Source organism: Electrophorus electricus, chromosome 5 (genome assembly GCF_041902795.1).
Source record: "Electrophorus electricus isolate QZ-2024a chromosome 5, ASM4190279v1, whole genome shotgun sequence".
In the NCBI taxonomy this organism is placed as follows: domain Eukaryota; kingdom Metazoa; phylum Chordata; class Actinopteri; order Gymnotiformes; family Gymnotidae; genus Electrophorus; species Electrophorus electricus.
The window spans coordinates 13,550,001-13,562,284 of NC_137501.1; the positions used below are offsets into that span (position 1 = coordinate 13,550,001).

Genomic DNA, 12,284 nt, shown 5'->3' on the forward strand with positions numbered 1-12,284 from the left:
TGGAATGTAGCCTGCGTTTATTTAAAGGGTTAAAATCTACCCAGGGTGCATTTTTAAACATTAATTTACAAGTTCATTTTAGTGGAAACAGGTGTGTGCTTGAAAACCTGGCTTTTCTTTCGCTAGCGCGCATGTGGCCTAATCCTGCCTAAAGTAATCCGAAAGTAATGGAGCATAATCAGATTACTTTGCTTTAATTCTTTGGATTGGGCTGCAGACAGCTTTTTAATAGGTAACCTGGAATCTGTAACAGAGGATGTTTTGTGAAGTAGCCTTCCCAACCCTGATGTGTGTGTCTCGGTATGTGTGTGTGCGTGAGTCAGCACCCCTATCAAAACACCAGAGCAGCAAAGCATGGCATTGCTTTCTATTTGAGGGTGCCAGTATCTCACATTATGTTCTCTGTGTGTGTGTGTGTTGGAAATAGAAAAGTTAACACCTGTCAAAGGCAGTAGCACGACCGCAAGACTGATTGTGTCCTTAATGGTGTCTGTCTGGAAACCTGACAGGAATCTCTCTTGGCAGGAATCTCTCCCTCTCTCCCTCCCTCTCTCTCTCCCTCCCTCTCTCCCTTCCTCCGTCTCTCGCCTATTGTTCATTCCCTTATTTTGCCAGGGCTAGCGTAGGTCCGGAAGCTCAATACCGCGATGGGAGGGGGGAGCAAGCCACACCCAGAGGCGGAGTTACTCCCGTCGTAATCAGTAGGTTGCCGGTTCAAGTCCCACCACTGTTGGGCCCCTGAGCAAGACCCTTAACCCTCAATTACTCAAACTGTGTTCAGACATGATTGTAAGTGGCTTTGGGAGATGGGTGGGGTCAGGGTGGTGGAGGTACGGATGTAGGGCGCTGGAGCCGGCCAGAGCGACTACATCCGTGTTGACACTGAAACTTGACCCCTCAGCCCATCTAAACCTCACTACAGCGTCTCTGCTGAACGAGACTGAAATAGCAGTTTTGGCACGGTGGAACAGGGAAAGCTGTTAGTGTGTTTAAGTAGTGAGATGTTTATGCAAGTTTCAGGAAACCTTACAGAGTCATTAGTGCTTACCCCACCTGCCCCAGAGATCAGAATCGATTTTGGCTTGTTTTTACCAGGGTATTTTCTTTTGCAGTTTGTGTGTGTGTGTGTGAGAGAGACAGAGATTGGCAGCTTTAATCTTTGTATAAGAGGACAAAAGACAGATCCTCCAGAGAGAGGGGGAGAAACACACACACACACACACACACACACACACACACACACACACACATAGATGCACAATTCAATTGTATTCTTAGGTGTAATTGTTGGGCATTAGTTAGAGAGAAGGGCGGGGCTTTGGAATGAAGGAATGTCCCAGCTCCTGCTCGAGCAGTGATGGGGTGTGTGGGCGGGGCTTCAGCACTGGGGATGCGGGCGTGGCCACCCATCTGGCCGCTGCCACAGGGGAACGCCCCTCTCCAGCTATTACCGTACACCTCAGGGTAAAGGTGCAGGCGTCTGCTCGGACGTTTCACTGTTTACGTTCCTCTGATCATGAGGAGGCCGTGATTGGTCAGCGCACCCAGGGACCCCTCGTCAGGACGCGCCCAGCAGCCCAGAAAACACGGCCCGGTTCGTTTCCGTTACCCACGCGGTGGTCACATTCTGGGCCTCTGGTCTGCATTATCCTGGGTGCTTGGAGCAGGGAGTGTGTGTGTGTGTGTGTGTGTGTGTGTGTGTGTGTGTCATCACTGCATGTGTTGAGGATGCATTTCCACTGGGGCTGAAGGGTCATTAATTGGACATGAGAATCTCTCCCTTTTACCCCTCCCTCTCTCTTCCTCCCCCTTTCTCTCTCTCCCTCTCCTTCTCCTTTTCTCTCGCGCTCTCTCACTCTCGTGTCTCTCTACTCATCTTCCTGTTTTCCGTCACTCTCCCTTTCCTAATCTTAAGGCGTGCTCTATTTTGGCTGGGGGCTTTGGCCGCTGTCAGGAGCCCCGTGGGGAGAGAGAGAGAGAGGGAGGGAGGGAGAGAGAGAATGAGAGAGGGGGGGGAGCTTTAATCTGTGTCTCCCCCATGCTGGTCCCACCTTCACTCACCCCTGAGAGATCCAGAACCTTCTGTAGCGGTGTTCCAAGGCTCTGTCACAGCTCACCAAGGCAGACAAAATACATGGTTCTGCTGGTTAGCAGAACCATCTCTCTCTCTCTCTATCTCTCTCGTTTTCCTCCTGCCTCTATTCAGGAGGAATGCGGCTCCTGGGCGGAGTGGGAGGGGCGTGTACTCCAGAGCAGCACGCTTATAGACAGATGCCAACAGACCAGTTTTCAGAGAGCATGTGTGAGGGTGCAGGAGTGTGTGTGTGTGTGGGGGGGTGAGAGAGAGAGAGAGAGCGAGAGAGCGAGCATGGGGACGTCAGAGAGCAAACCCAGCCAGAGGCGTCCACCCTCCGTGAAGAAGGAGAAGAAGGTGCTGTGTCCTTTTTATTCACTTTTTTCTTTCTGTGCGCTTCTCGTTTGTAAGTTGTGGAAAGAATACCTCAGTATACTGATATCATAATCGCACTATCAGCTCTCTCTCTCTCTCTCTCTCTTCCGTCTGTGTTAAGGTAACACGTTTTAGCTGGCTGGGGTGTAAATAACCCATCACTCAGTCAGCATCCTTAATGGAATGTTTAACATCACCGCAGAAAATCTGCTGAAATCTCTGCGTGCGTGCATGCGTGTGTGGTGATGCCTGCCATCTCTTTGTGGTTGATGATATATGACAAATCACCTGGAATTCCTCCATCTTCATTCTCTGAAACTTTATTCAGGAGTTACAAGTTATGCCAGTAAGCTTTGTTTGTGTGTGTATATGTGTGTGTGCGTGTGTCTGTCTCTGTCTGTGCGTGTGTGTGTGTGTGTGTGTGTGTGTGTGTATGTGTGTGTGCGTGTGTGTGTGTGTGCGTGTGCGCGTGCTGCCTGTCTTTGGTTAGTTCCGCGCTGTAAATTCCAGCAGTCTAATATGGGGTCATGACTAGTAAACTTTTATGACTGGGCATGTGTGAGATTGCAGAAACAAATGGGTGTGTGTGTGTTTGTGCGCTTGTGTTTACGCACACATGTCTGTGTGCGTGTGCGCGCATTATGAGAAATTCTACAACAGTGTTTAAGTGCACGCAGTACAATTTGTTTACTGTGAAACGGTGAGACTTTTTCCTGCTTCAGAGTACATTTGGTGATGGACATGAGGTGAGGACGTTTGGTGAGGGACATGAATTGAGGACATTTGGAGGTCCTTCGCCTGTCTGAAGTCCTGTGTGCTGTTACAGAGATCTTTCCCAACAAACTGACTCACGGGTTCAGGCAGTGTAGAGGTTACCGCGAAAATTGTTCAACTACACACACACACAGTCTGACAGTCTGTACTGTCTATGATACCACTCACTGTTGATGGCTTAGTAGGTCAGACCGAACTGGACCATCCATGCCTGAGACTACAGGACCTACAGGATATATAGGACGTGTGTGTGTGTGTGTGTGTTGTGCTGTTTGACACCTTACATCTCTCTTATCTTAAGAGTTTGTTTCTCTGGTTACAAGCACATCTATATGCTGGATTACTCTGCCGATGTTCTGAAAGAGTACATGAATCGCTGTTTCTAAACACACACAACACATACTCCTCTCATTCATCAGTGTAACTAAATGTTATTTCCTTGTTTTCTTCCAGCGAGAAGAAGCAGGAAGACAGAGGAAGGAATTTTCCCTCCAGCTGAAAAACCTGCAAGAAGAACTTAGTAAGAACACATTCATACACACACACACACACACACACACACACACACACACCTGCACGTGTACTCCCATGCATGCCCGCATTCTCTTACGCTAAGTTATTTTCTGACAGTACACTCTGAGCATCAGGATGTGTGTCCTATGTGGTTTAGCCTTTGCCTGCTGTAACACACTGCAGAGTCACTAGCTGGGGGTCCCGCCCTTCCTGAGTGCAGGACGTCTGGGTTAGACGGGTGCAGGATGTCTGGGCTACATCTTCTCTGGATCTGTTACTTATCTAGAGCAAGATCGAGGCTGACTAAATGTGTGTGAGGTGAAGGACTCGGGATTGCGTGTGGATGTGTGTGTGTGTGGGTGTGTGCCTTGCTTAGTTAGCTTTTGAGTTTGTTCTGCCAATGATGTCATGTACGACACTCTTCTCCAATCCGTCTCCAGAACCTTCCACAGAACCCCCCCGACACACACACACACACCCACAAACACATTCTGGAGCTCGTTGGCTTCTGCTTATGAGCAGGACCGTAGGAACGTTACTGGTCTGAAGGCGGCGGCGTTGAGCCTGTGGGTACGTCACCCCCGACTCTGCCTCGCACTCCATAAAGATGGCTGCTCTGTCAGTCACGAAGGCTGCCATGGCAACCGCCCTCTCCTAACGCCCCTGGGACCGGTCACACGCCCCGCACGTGACGCATGCCACATGAGTGATGTCACCGTTACCGAGAGATCTGGGGTTGAAACGCACACCATGAACATGTTAAAAAACAGAAGATCCGTTCTGTATTCATCTTTCTCTCTCTCTCACAACACAAACAACATTCTCTCACCTCTCCCTTATGCCCCCTGTGTACACACACACACTCACTCACTCACGCGCTCTCTCTCTCTCTCTCTCTCTCTCTCTCTCTCTCTCTCTCTCTCTCACAGTTCAATTCAGTTCAACTCATTTTCAACAATGGTTTATTGGCATGGTTGTTATGTTATTTTATCGCCAAAGTAAACGAACATAACCATTAAAAGGGAAAAGGGTCAGAAAATAATAAAAGCTCCTTTACACTTCATTTAGAGTTGTGTGACATCCGAGCCACTTCCTCCTGTGGAACTCACTCTTATACCCAAATATGTGCATGTGTTGCTTAAATATTTGTGGTGTTATAAAATTTTATTTTATAATAAGAGTTTCCTTGATTTTTGGTCTTTTCTGGAATGTTTTTTTTTTTTCTGGAATATAAAGTTTTGTTGTCAATCCGTTCTTGAAGGCGATGATAAAAAATGTGAAAATTGTTCCTTTATATCTTATTCTGGTTTGCGTTTCCCTCTCTTTCTCCCTCCCCCTCCCTCTCTCTTTCCCTCTCTCTCCCTCTTTCTCTCTCTCTCCCTCTTTCTCTCCCTCTCCCTCTGTCTCTCTCTCCCTCCCTCTCCCTCCCTCTCTCCATCTCTCCCTCCTTCTCACTCTCTCTCATTCTCCCTGCCTCTCCCTCCCTTCCTCTCTCCTTTCCTCTCCCTCCATCCCTCCCTCCCTCCCTCTCTCTCCTTCCCTCTCTCTCTCTCTCTCTCTCTCTCCCCCTCTCTCCTTCCTTCTCTTTCTCTCCCTCTGTCTCTCTATCTATCTCTCTCCCTCCCTCTCTCCTTCCCTCCCTCTCTCCTTCCCTCTCTCTCTCCCCCCTCCCTCTCTCTTTCCCTCTCTCCTTCCTTCCCTCTCTCTCTCTCCCTCCCTCTTCCTCTTTCCTTTAACCCCCCCCGTTCTCCAGTAAACTCAGCGTCATGCTGCGAACGTCTGCGGCGGGAGAAGGCGCAGGCCAGCGCGGAGATGGAGGCGGCCATGCGGGACCTGCGGGCGCAGCACAGCGCGGAGCTGGCCCGGCTCCAGGAGGCGCTCGAGGGCTTCTACTCCGCTGAATGGGACAAGGCCCACCGGGCCTACCAGGAGGAGGCAGAGAAGTGTAGGGCCCTGGCGCTGCAGCAGGTAGCACACCAAACGCATGGATCCGGCTATGTTAACCACGTGGGTAATTAGGAAAACCAGGACTGGAACTGAAGACCACCGCTATGCAGTGTGTGTGGTTCCCTAGTGTGAGGTAGATATTATGCAACTAGATCAAGGTGGTGTGTGTGTGGTTCTTCTCTTGGCTGCACATTCTGCTATCATGAAAAGGTAGATGCTCCAGCAATCTCGGAGTTCATTGACACTGCCTCCTGCTGGCTGAGGCGTGAACTGCGTTCCTTTTTGCTGGTGTCTCCTTCTCCGACCAATCCAGGAGGCCACAGATATTCACAAACTCTGCAGACCTCTCACTCACTGGGGTGAAGCAGGCCATGGGGATGATGATACTGATCTCACGTCTTCTATTCTGCCAGGTGGAGGAGGTAAGGAGCAAACAGGAAGCTGTCAGGGGAGAACAGGAAGTGGCACACACTCAGCAGATGGAGGCACTGAAGCAGGAATATGAGATCTCACTGGCAGGTGAGTTTACAACACAGTGCTGTAAGGACCTGTTTCTCTCTCTCTCTCTCTCTCTCTCTCTCTCTCTCTTTCTTTCTTTCCATGTTTAATTTGTGGTGTTTGTGGCGTTTCACCTGCTCTAGTTAAATGGCTTTAGTTACTGAACCAGTGTCCGAATCAGAGGGTTTTTTTCTTTAACCAGAACTGAAGAAGGCACACGAGCAGGACCTGCGCAAGATGGACCACGCGCTCATACAATCAGAGGCCTCTCTGAATGTAACACACACACATGCGCACATAGAGCTAAAAACAGCAGTGAGTCTCATGGTGAAGAGTATTCAATAATAATTGTTCCTTTAATCTGGTTCTTCAGAAGACAATTGTGAGTTTGCAAGCAGAGAACACGGATCTGAACGCCAGACTAAGAGAGGAGGAGGACAGGAGAAAGGCTCTCGCAGACAAGAGCCAGGTAACCCACCACACACACACACACCTGCATCATCTGTCTATCTTTCTCTCTCCCTGTCGCTCTCTGCCTCATCTGTCTATCTCTATCTCTCTCTCCCTCTCTCTCTGCAGAAGGACTCTCGTGTGCTGTATCTTGAGCAGGAGTTGGAAAGTCTGAAGGTCGTGCTGGAGATTAAAACCAACCAGCTGCACCAGCAGGACAAGAAACTGATGCAGATGGACAGACTGGTGAGGCTGCACACACAGATTACGCAGAGATTATAATATGCACACTCACAGAGATTACGCAGAGATTATAATATGCACACTCACAGAGATTACGCAGAGATTAGAATATGCACACTCACAGAGATTATGCAGAGATTAGAATATGCACACTCACAGGGATTACGCAGAGATTAGAATATGCACATTCACAGAGATTACGCAGATTACACAGAGATTAGAATATGCACACTCGCAGAGATTACGCAGAGATTAGAATATGCACACTCACAGAGATTACAGAGATTAGAATATGCACACTCACAGAGATTACAGAGATTAGAATATGACACACTCACAGAAATTACACAGAGATTAGAATATGCACACTCACAGAGATTACACAGAGATTAGAATATGCACACTCACAGAGATTACAGAGATTAGAATATGACACACTCACAGAAATTACACAGAGATTAGAATATGCACACTCACAGAGATTACAGAGATTAGAATATGCACACTCACAGAGATTACAGAGATTAGAATATGCACACTCACAGAGATTACACAAGGATTAGAATATGACACACTCACAGAAATTACACAGAGATTAGAATATGCACACTCACAGAGATTACAGAGATTAGAATATGACACACTCACAGAAATTACACAGAGATTAGAATATGCACACTCACAGAGATTACACAGAGATTAGAATATGCACACTCACAGAGATTACACAGAGATTAGAATATGACACACAGTCACTGCCATGACTTCCCTCCACTGCTGGTCTCTTCATTTGCTCATCAGTGTGTTTGCTCATTTGGCCACTGCGCCGTTGTTTTCCTCGTTTGCTCATCGGTGAGTTCTCATTGGTCAGATCGAGAGCAATGTGAAACTGGAGGAGTGTCTGAATAAGCTGCAGCAGGAGAACGAAGACTACAAAGCCCGCATGGACAAGCACGCAGCGCTCTCCAAGTACGGAGTGTGTGTGCGCACTCGCGCGTGTGTGTGGGTGGGCACAGCCGCACGTATGTGTGTGAGAGAGACATAAATATTTGTGTTACAGGTGATATTCTGTTGCATTTCACATTTGAAAGCTCGACTTGTATCTGCAAGTGTTAAATCTATTCTCTCTCCCCCCCCCTGCAGGCAGCTGTCCTCAGAGCAGGCCATGCTACAGCAGACACTGCAGAACGAGTCAAAGGCCAACAAGAGGTTGTCCATGGAGAACGAGGAGTTGCTATGGAAACTGCACAATGGCGACCTCAGCAGCCCGCGCCGGCTCTCGCCCTCCTCCCCTTTCCACTCGCCCCGAAACTCCGCCTCCTTCCCTGGCACGCCTGTATCTCCCAGATGACCTCTCCAGTTGCCTCCTATATGCACCGCCCCAAACTCCAAATACCCCCCCCCCCACCAAATACACACACACACACACACACACGCCCTTGAGTTCATGGAACACGTCGCTCGTGTACAGTTTATACAGACCCTGTCACCTCGGTGGAAAGTCTGTGATGCACAGATGCACTTCTGGAGTGTGGACCCGCCTTGCTCTGCCATGCATTTATTTATTTCCTTTCTCACTCCCCTCCTGAAGGAGGAAGACACCTCAGGGTTTGTAAATAGACTCTCTCTCACCCACTTCGCCCCACCAGCACGGGTCGGTTCCTGCTTCTGGGAGGGTTTTTTTGTTTTTGTTTGAGGTTTTATTATCGCTATGTCTTTAGGGCAGCGTAAATCCCATCGTATTCCTGATCCGGAAGGAGGGAAGCTTGAACGGACACGGAACGTCTGCCTCGCTGCTTGAAACATAACCAGTATGATTTGAAGTGGGGACATTATCCCACTGATTGCTTCAAACATAACCAGTATGTTTTGAAGTGGGGAAAGTATCCCACTGTGATTGCTTCAAACATAACCAGTATGTTTTGAAGTGGGGAAAGTATCCCACTGTGATTGCTTCAAACATAACCAGTATGTTTTGAAGTGGGGAAAGTATCCCACTGTGATTGCTTCAAACATAACCAGTATGTTTTGAAGTGGGGACAGTATCCCACTGATTGGTTCAAGGATGATTAAAAAATAAAGGCTTGTTTAGTAAGAAAGCTGGTGGACATCCCATTAAAACATGGTATATTACACTTTTATTTTGAAATTCTGCTAATCAGTTCTCAGGTGCTTATCCATGTACCAAAGCATATAATTTGTCACAATAGCATAGAAATTCAAATAACTTTACTAACTGCTTCAGCAACGTCTAATACAGAAGGATTCATATCCGGACCTTGAGTCAAAGGATTTTGTAATCACCGAAAGTCAACCGAACAGTTCATGTGACTGACCACTTGGTCCTGGAACTTGGACAGAAGGAAATCTCTAAAACACGAAGGCTGAGATTAGTCCTCTGTTGTAGCATGTGTTCTACTAAGCCCTAAATCTTTTCCAAGAAGTCTGTGAGAGAACTGGAACAAATGCTTCCCTCATACCAAATACCCTGCCCTTTATTGTTTTTTTTGTTTTGTTTTTTCAATAATACATTAAAAATAATCTGACAGTTCTAGTTTATTTACTATATGCGTCACTCTACTTTGGCCTTTCTTTGCTCTGCAATTTTTCTGAGCAGACCTGACACCTAGTGGTTAAATTGTGTAGCACACCTGAGAAACGTGTTCTCCGTTTTCAAGTTCTAATTTACAGTATCGGGGTCGTTGGGAAAAACCTGCTGAATTAATAAAGTGATGGTGTGAAAGGTTGTTCTTAATATGAGAGCAGAAATGGAGCCATATACAAGCTCACCTGTAGGAGGTAGAATGGTTTCAGTCCAGCTGGGCTTGAGTTCACACAGGTGAGAGCGCAGCATGCATGACAAGTACATGCACTGCTGGCGATCTTAAAGGGACCGCAATACAAATAAAATTCACAGGCAGCACACCGGACCGACCAGCCTCGATGACGACAGTTCCCACGGAGCCGTACGCGGCGTGACGGGGCGTGATGGGGTGATCAAACCCCCTCGGGCTCAGTTCTCCCGTAGCCCAACCCTGCCGGTGTCGGAACTAACGCTAGCCAATTAACTACCTTCCCATATATAGGGCAAAATGAGGGGTAGGAAACACACACACACACACACACACACAGAGACGGTTGAGAGACGCGGGTTTATTGGATATCTCTGCAAATTTACTATGCAAACCTTATTTAAACAGCTGTTTGTAATCATGCATTGCACAAGCTCACTGACAGATATAGTACTGAGAAACCTCTTACCACGCTGCATAGTCCAACGGTCCTGTCACCCAGGACTTTATTATTCACACTGTATCGTAATAAATGTGTGGTAATAAATTATGAGATGTGTCTTAAGAAATTCCGGGTTCTAACAGTTCTTGGGTCTGAGCTAGGTTATGGACACAGAGCATGTTTGAGATGAGGCAAAGTAGTGGATAAATAAATCAAATCTCTTGCTTCAAATAAATTCTAAACTAATAACAGGTTGGATCACCGCACCAACCCAAATCGTTCATAAACGCTCACTTAAATCATTACATCGTGAAATCGTCACCCTCGGTTAACTGCCACCTCGGGTTGTTGTTGCTGCTTGGGGTGTGTTTCTGGGAGTGTGGGTTTGTGGCATTGTGTATATTTTGGGTGTGTGTCTCCCAGACTAAGTGCAGATTGTCAGAGAGCTGCAGATAAAACCATGATGCCACCTCCACAAACTGTACCACTACTCCTAGGGAATGGAGTGGGGGGGTGGAAGGCTTGCTGTCAGCTGTAGTAGGCATTTTGTTTCCAACTGAAGAAGACTACATTTTTTTTTATGGTCAAAACATTCCCAGCTGTTTCTAACTGATACTAAAAGGGGAGTGTATGATAGCTATACCCCACCTACTCAGCTAGCTAGCTGTATTCCTACCAAGACCACTTACAAATGAGGGGGAATACATTCTTACTTAGGATGGTCGGACACACACTCACACACATACACACACACACACACATACTCACTCACACACTCACACATACACACTCACTTCCAGAGAGAGAACTACCTACCTTCACTGCAAAGGGGACGATTCATGTTGTGATCCATCCGACTAGCTCACCTTGCAGGACACACACAGATCCCAAAGGTGTCATGAAGCTATGCCTGTCCTATGAAAAAACTTTATCGGTTATTTGGGCTGAGTTGTTTCTCTGATCTGATTATGGTTCACAGATCTGATTATGGTTTGGCAAGAGATGATAAGGAGATGAGAAATATTGGGTTCAGATAGTGTTCTTCCTTCTGGCTCATTCTCTGTTTGAAAACAATGGTAATAATGGTACAAAAAGGTATTGGTTTTTAATATGTTTATGTGACATTAAAGTGCTGTTCGATCCATCCCATCATAAATCTGTGACCGTAGAGCAGTCACAAGTCAAACATATCAGGTACATCTCTGTGATCTATCTACAGAACTGTACAGTGTCTACACTGTGACAATTTAAATGGCTCAGGGTGATCAGGGTGACCTAATTATATCAAAGAGCACTTTACATGTACAATACAGAAGAGAAATTTACTGATGAAATTTCATCATTGATGAATTTCATCATTGGAAATTCATTTTCATTCATTTAGACTTGGGTTTAACTGTGGTATGGGATACGTACCTTTTATCTTTAGGACAAGGAGAAATATTTCTGACAAAACAAAACCAAAAACAAAACAACAACAACAAAATGTAGGTAAGAGGTCACCATATTTATTTCAGCGGCATCAGGAAAACTGTCCGTATACGGTGGGCAAGAGACTGACGCCAGGAGCACACTTTTGCGTGGTCCTTATATAACCTATTTTTAAAAAGGTTAAAACTAGGTTTAGGTTAGTGAAGTACATTATTTCTTGTCCCACTGTACGCATGTTCTGCGAAGAGGTTCCTCCAAGCCCGTATCAAATGATTTATCAAACGACATTATCCCATTACCGCGTTATTATATTCGGTTGCAAGTCTTTATATCTTGCAGGTGCATTTCTAGTATAGATGGTACTGGGAAGATCATTTGAACACATGGGGGTGTTCTGTTTATTCTCCTTAGAAATATTAGCTAGCATATTCCAACATATATCACATTGTTATAGATGCGCCACGCCGTCATCTCAGACGCAAGATCGTAGTTTCAGTAGTTTCAGCAACTTTGTGCGTCTATTCCATACGGAACTTCACTAATGTAGTCATCTTTTATCCATTCGAGAAACGAACTAGTGCCAATTTCATTGTCCTCTACAAATATATTAGTTGAAATACGTCGTTGAAAACGCTTCATAACGCAACTGAATAAAATCAGTCTTTTTAATTATCAATGTTGATTTACGGTGTTTGCAAACTATTATACAAAGATTACTAATCGCGGCTCAGAATTCAATATTACT

The 12,284-nt window shown here is 46.4% G+C and overlaps 1 protein-coding gene across 4 annotated transcripts in view; it reads left to right on the forward strand.

Annotated features, from left to right (window-relative positions):
* The window catches only part of mtus1b (microtubule associated tumor suppressor 1b), a 31,254-nt gene extending 21,821 nt beyond the window's left edge, over positions 1 to 9,433 (forward strand). For all 4 annotated transcript variants that reach the window (XM_081714229.1, XM_081714230.1, XM_035529540.2 and 1 more), the window contains 8 exons: positions 3,677 to 3,743; positions 5,490 to 5,704; positions 6,097 to 6,202; positions 6,384 to 6,457; positions 6,555 to 6,650; positions 6,761 to 6,877; positions 7,746 to 7,843; positions 8,018 to 9,433. In XM_081714229.1, coding sequence (XP_081570355.1) covers positions 3,677 to 3,743; positions 5,490 to 5,704; positions 6,097 to 6,202; positions 6,384 to 6,457; positions 6,555 to 6,650; positions 6,761 to 6,877; positions 7,746 to 7,843; positions 8,018 to 8,225 — 981 coding nt within the window. In that variant the 3' untranslated portion in view covers positions 8,226 to 9,433. The remainder of the gene's footprint in view (positions 1 to 3,676; positions 3,744 to 5,489; positions 5,705 to 6,096; positions 6,203 to 6,383; positions 6,458 to 6,554; positions 6,651 to 6,760; positions 6,878 to 7,745; positions 7,844 to 8,017) is intronic.
* The last annotated feature ends 2,851 nt before the right edge of the window (positions 9,434 to 12,284 follow it).